Source organism: Leuresthes tenuis, unplaced genomic scaffold, assembly GCF_036924035.1.
Source record: "Leuresthes tenuis unplaced genomic scaffold, fLeuTen1.0.hap1 SCAF_2, whole genome shotgun sequence".
NCBI lineage: Eukaryota > Metazoa > Chordata > Actinopteri > Atheriniformes > Atherinopsidae > Leuresthes > Leuresthes tenuis.
Genome location: NW_027325356.1, coordinates 2,677,329 through 2,683,535, shown reverse-complemented (window position 1 = coordinate 2,683,535; position 6,207 = coordinate 2,677,329). Strand labels below are relative to the sequence as shown.

Sequence of the window (6,207 nt, the reverse complement as noted above, 5' to 3'; positions counted from 1 at the left end):
AGCTACTTATTTACCACTCCCTGCAGCTTGTGCAGATTTATCATGGACCTTTTGGAGGAAAAAGCAGTAATACAAAAGGAAAAAGGCTCCAGGTTACAGCTCAAAAAAAAAGATTTTTCATCATCTCTATTACTTAAAACAGCAGGGAAGCACATCCAGGCATTTATCAGTCACAAACTGTTGCCATGACGGACATATCTAATGCCAAAAAGGAAAAGGAATAGTGACAATGAAAGATTCGTGCTCATGGTCCCGTATCAATGCAGATCAAACGCTGTAAAAAATGTCTCTGTGTGAACAAGGTAAGAAGTCTTCACCTAGTAGTAAGGCCGTTTATTACCACAATCTGATGTCCAGGTATTCAAAACAACTCAGGAGTTCTTCTGCATCTGTTTAACGAACCAGTCAGTGGGCTCGATATCAAGTTTGAGCTGTTGCATCACCCAGGGGTCCTTCTCAGCCCCCTCAATAAACTCCTCCAGAGAAATCTGACCTGGAATGTGAACACAAAGAGCAGCGTGACGCACAAGGTGAACAATGATTGTACACTGGAGTGACAGGATGCTCTGATATATGCCTAAATCGGTTAAATCTAGTCCTGAATTCTAATGAAAAGGCGACTTACTGTCATGATTCTTGTCGACCAGCTCAAATATTCTTTCACAGATGTTGTCGATGTTTTCTGTGACATTCGGGTCCTCGTGCCTCTTTATCTTGTTGATAATCTGAACAGGTGGAAAAAAGCCATGATGACACGATGTGTACCAATAAAGTTGTGACTATATGTAATAAATCTGAGTATCTGTGCGTTTGGGTCTCGGTTTTTCAGGGTTTTCTTCCCAAAATGTGAGCAATGCAGGATTTTTTAAACTGAAATGTCTGAACAGCGTTTATCAGCAGTATTTTTATTGGAAATTTAACAGTATTTACAGTTTTTGTGTCTATTTTTTCCATCATCAGCTTAAATACTTGTTATAAACTATATTTATAACACTATTTAACCACATGCAATGGTCAGTTTGGACAGTGTTATCTTGGCCTCCAGGACGACTGAGATGAAGGTTTTACTTATTTTTGTCCTCAAACCCACACAGTGAATGTATCTCTGGTGTAATATTGTCCAAATCTCCATCTCAACTCAGAATGATTCAGAGATGCTCATCCACATCCAAGAAGGCTTTATATCGTGAACGAAAAAGCCAAAAAAGAAAGCCAGAAAAGCCTTTATTGTCACTAAGAAACACTAAAAAAGATGTTAACTTCATCTCAGTTATGAATTCTAAGTTGATGGACTGATCTGCAGAACCTGTGGAGGGTCTTTGCAGCTGGTGCCGGTTACACTTCCTAACATCTGCCTTTTCCCTGCAGGATCCTGTTTGCTGACAAAGGAATTTAACTAAACTAAAGAAATCTTATTATTTAACAGGCTGAATCTTGCAAAGCATCCTGCTGTGAAGCTGTTTCTGTGCAGCCCTCTGTGGGCATCTTACTGTTAATAACTGTTAAGTTAAGCCATAATCTTTTTCCTAACCGAAGAAACCCTTCTGAATATTTGTCGGGGTCAAAAGGAGACCCGAGTACTCACTTTGATGATGTGTCTGACTTCCTGTCTGGTCAGAGAGCCATTTCCATCTCTGTCGTAAACTTTAAAAGACCACTTTAGTTTGTCCTCCAGTTTTCCACGAAGAATCAGGTTAACAGCTGCCACAAACTCCATGAAGTCTATTTTATTGTCCTAAAAACAGGAAACAGGAGGATGGATTTTGGTAATATGTCAGTTATACTGCAAATACTCACCAGCATTAACAGCCGGTGGCTGATGAAAACTTTATTTTAACCAGTAAATCGCCATGAAAATACACCGTTTTACCTTATTTGTGTCAAATGACTTAAACACAATTTCCACGTAAGCCAGCTCTTCCTCCGACGACGAGCTGCTGACTCCGAAGATCCTCTTGAATTCATGCAGGTGCAGGTTCCCGCTCGGACATTCGCTTGCAAATTTACGGTAGAGGTCCTGGATGTTTTGAAGAGTCACTTCTGAGTCCGAGTTGCTCTCTGCTTGACCCATAATTCTACTCACAAAGCTGCAGGAAGCTGCTGAAATGATGAAATATCCACATGGACGTTGCCCAGCTCGTGCATCGCTGCATGGCCGTCATAAATCCATGACCTGTGCTTCCTGCAGCACTCTGAGCTATTTCCAGAGCAGAACAAATCCAATTTATGCTTCACCTGTCTTATCCAACTCCTTCCCAATAACACCGGTTCTCTCCAACCTTTCTGTTTAAAAACTACAACCGGTCCTCTCAGTGAAATAAAGGTAGAGTAATCAGACTATTTACTCTGCTGCAAAGCAACAAATCTGCTGGCTTTCTGACAGCAAAGAGGAGCAGATCCCCCCCCAGACCAAGAGCACCCACCGAGAGATTAGAGGGCTGAAGGCATCAGTGTGTAAGCACTGAAGTGTTGATCTAATGAAGCCTGCCTCGGAACAGTTCTCCCAGTTTGACCTGCCTTCTTACTGAAGCTGTAAAGCTTTTACCTGCCTCTAAACCACCTTCATGTTACCGATCCAAGCAGAACCGAAGCGTAAAGCAGCATTATGGTTTTATTTTGGGGTCAAAACGGAGAGGATGGGCCTGATCTTCTGCAGTTTTTAAAGGAACTCCATCGCTGCCCATGAACTTTAATAATCTGCAAACCTTTTAATCTGCTTTGTGTGTTAAATTAATTCACTTTGAGGCCTTAAAATACTCTTAAAGTATCTGAAGAGAGATTCTTGTCCTGGGAACCAACATCCACTGGTTGGTATGAATATGAATGACTTATTAAATCCGTATTTACTGCCTTTGAGGAGCTCTGGTTTCAGCTCTGAGCCTTTTATTCCCTCCCATGACTTCTGTACCACATTTTCCACCCACCAGATGGCCTCAGTCTTCTTCTTTTCAGTATGATTGACTCACCTCAGCTGCTCCGGGTTCCTCAAACGGCCTCAAACAGCATCTTTCTTATCAGGGATGAATGCATTTGTTTTGTTAGCTTCATCACAGAATAATACGATTTTTCATCATGGAAGTCAGTGACTTACTCTTTAATTGCTACTCTTCAATTTTTTGTAAAGAGTGCTTCCCAAAAGTAAGAGTATAACTCTATCCCATAATTCCTCGCTGTATAAATATGGTAGAAAATAAAGTTTTTACTTTTTTTACAGGATATTAAACACTTAATGTTTACGGGATAAAACCCAAGATTACATGGTTAGGGTTTGTAAAATAAACGCTTGGCTGTGAACAGTGTTGGGCTGAGATTCACCTCATGTGACCCTGACGCTGCCCAACTCAAGCAGAAGGGATTCATGGGTTTTATGGATGAAGAAATATGCTCCTTTAAGACCTTTTCTGGCCATGAAGTTCCTCCCTGCTGTGATTGGTATTAACTTGTAGCTGTTTGCTGTACAGCCGGTTATTAGTGTGATCTGGGACTCTCGAGTCTTCCTCTGGTTGCTTAAACCTCGGCTGCAGTTGAATCACTGGTTTCCATCCAAAAGTGATTCAAATCATTGGGAAATGTGCATTCAAATGAATTAGAATCATGTGGGCTTCCATCAAAAGTACGGACTTTGGTGAAAACTACTGACTTGCGCGGTAAGGCAAGGCAAGTTTATTTGTACAGAACAATTCAACGACAAGGTGATTCAAAGTGCTTTACAGAGACATTAAAACAGAAGAAATAAAAAGCAGGATTTAAAATTTAAACAAAAGAAATAAGAACAATAGATAAAATCAGAAAAGATTAAAATCAGTAGTTAAAATATGATTCCGTTTTGAAACTCAAGCTTATTCAAATGCAGCTGAAAAGGTAGGGATTTGAGATCCTGACCCACTGCTGAGCATCCGTTTTTCTGCCCGCAGCTTCAGACTTTTCCATTTATTTCTCAGTGCAGTCCAGGGTTTATCAAACCCCCGGCTGCACATTTCCACGCTTGATATGTGCTGGTGTTTCTCTGCTGTTTACGGTCAAGGAGAGCGGCTATTGCCTAAGGTCTTGCCCTATCTGCTAAGGCACTTTGGATAAAAGCATCTGATAAATGCATAAAGTTAAAAGCACCACAATTTCTTCCTCCATCCACTGGTTTCCATCCAAAAGTGATTCAAATCTTTGGGAAATGTGCATTAAAATAAATTAGAATCAGGAGTGTGGTAGTATAAGGAACAACGCCACCGGGGGATTTGCACCCTAAGATATAACAACTGGAATACAAATACATATAGGGACACAGGGTCAGGACTGAGGAGGCAGAGACAGGAACGCACATAAAACAAGTTTATTGAAAATGCTGATGAATAAAGCAAAAGTAAAACTGCTCCTGCAGAAAAAGAAAAAGGGTTAAACACAAGGTAAGTTTGTAAAATTATTTTTATTAACAAAAAAAGCTAAAAGGGAGACTATAACAATGCTAAAATCCAAACAACAGAACTAAAAATCATTGGGCTGGAGCTGCAGTGGGAGGCATATTACTGGGTGAGTGTGTCCCTCCTTAACCTGGGATGCAACACTACAAAAAGAAACCTCTACAACCACAATAGAAGTGCTCCAGAGTCTACTTGCATGCAAAACAGGAAGTGAGGCCCCCCACGGTGCCCAGCCTCCCACCTGATGACAATCAGGCCACACTGAAACTCAAAGGAACAGCAAAGAGTTAACAAAACCAGCAACTTAATCCATAAAATATTACAAATGTAAATGGGACAAAAATATACTTAAACTAAACTAACAAACTGGATAAATAAAGAACTACAATAAACAGAACAAACCAAAACTGTATAACAGAACAGCACAGCAGCATCTAAACCTAAAAGACAAAAACAGGTTAGTGAGAAACAGATTTTAATTACACATGCAGGATGGGACCCTACTCAGCACCTTGATCAGGTAACGGCACCAGCTCAGCGAGAGGCTGAACGGAGCCATTTTGAGCCTTTATGTGGTCACCCCACACAACCTGGGGAGGAGCTAAAGGAGGCCACCTGAGTTGCATTATACAACCCTTAGGTCCACTACATGTGCTTCCATCAAAAGTACGGATGAAAACTGCTAACTCGCTCGGCAGGGAAGTCACCATTTCTTTGAAGAATTTAATTTAATTTGAGATCCCGACCCACTTCTGCTGAGCATCCGTTTTTCTGCCCGCAGCTTCAGACTTTTCCATTTATTTCTCAGTGCAGTCCATGGTTTATCAAACCCCCGGCTGCACATTTCCACGCTTGATATGTGCTGGTGTTTCTCTGCTGTTTACTGTCAAGGAGAGCAGTTATTTGTTTCTCCTTAATTAAAGTTGTGGGGCTGGATAGCTTAATGGCATGATTGCCACCTTCCATGTGGGTTCAAATCCCCTCCAGTAGGGGTCCTTAGGCAAGACCCCCTTACCCTACCTGCTAAGGCACTTTGGATAAAAGCATCTCTTAAATGCATAAAGTTAAAAACACCACAACTTCTTCCTCCCTCTGCACAAACCTTCTGTTGTCGGCCATGTTTCTTGTCTTGTTCTGAAAGCTTCCATCCCTTTCGAATCAACCAAAACCCGGCGCCAGTGAGCCTGTTTTCATTTGTGCGAATCGGGGGATTTTGAGTCGAATTATGTCGTTTCCGTCATAATTTTCCAATTCGATACTTCTTGATACGAATCTAAACAGGCTGATGGAAACGCACCTGATTTCTCTGGTCATTGTAGGCTTTGTTGGCTTCATTCATTTGCAACCCGTAATATTTACACCGTTCACCACAGATCTGACAGATTTCCAGCTCCTTTCTTTGTTAGATTTTGCTACTGCAGTGTGGTAATTTGAGCCGGTTCATGAAGTCCTTTTAGAGTCCCGTCACACACTGTTCTGACAGCTCCTAACAGGCTGCAGATCGAATCTATTTCAGATTTCAGTCCCTTCATTCCAGCAATTACATGAAAATAATGTAGCTCCAGCTTCTTATTTGATGCTCTGAAACTGTGAGAAAGGAAGTGAAAGAACATTTTAATTTAGATTAAATCTCACGTCAACCATTAAACGCAACTAAAGTTAAACTTTCCAGATTTATCTGTTTAATTTATTGCATGCAGCATTGAGCTGCTCTAAGATCCAAACGTTTTTAGCACCTTTAGCACGAGAAGATCTATTTTCAAGGGTTTTATGCAAGGGTTTAACCTGTTAA

At 41.0% G+C, this 6,207-nt stretch overlaps 1 protein-coding gene across 1 annotated transcript; it reads right to left on the bottom strand.

The window, feature by feature from the left end:
- Nucleotides 1-371: 371 nt before the first annotated feature.
- Nucleotides 372-2,071, bottom strand: LOC140302347 (guanylyl cyclase-activating protein 2-like). The gene is made up of 4 exons (XM_072381178.1): nucleotides 1,871-2,071; nucleotides 1,586-1,735; nucleotides 626-725; nucleotides 372-493 (listed from the first exon to the last, which is right to left on the bottom strand). Exons 1-4 carry the CDS (start codon nucleotides 2,069-2,071, stop codon nucleotides 372-374), a joined length of 573 nt encoding a protein of 190 aa, XP_072237279.1.
- Between the last annotated feature and the right edge of the window lie 4,136 nt (nucleotides 2,072-6,207).

What these genes read in the sequence shown, in the direction of transcription:
- LOC140302347 (XM_072381178.1), bottom strand. Translation starts at nt 2,071, where the DNA reads ATGGGTCAAGCAGAGAGCAACTCGGACTCAGAAGTGACTCTTCAAAAC. An exon ending in AGTCATTTGACACAAATAAG is followed by an intron (nt 1,736 to 1,870) that starts GTAAAACGGTGT and finishes TCCTGTTTTTAG; the next exon opens with GACAATAAAATAGACTTCAT. An exon ending in GGTCGACAAGAATCATGACA is followed by an intron (nt 494 to 625) that starts GTAAGTCGCCTT and finishes TTCACATTCCAG; the next exon opens with GTCAGATTTCTCTGGAGGAG.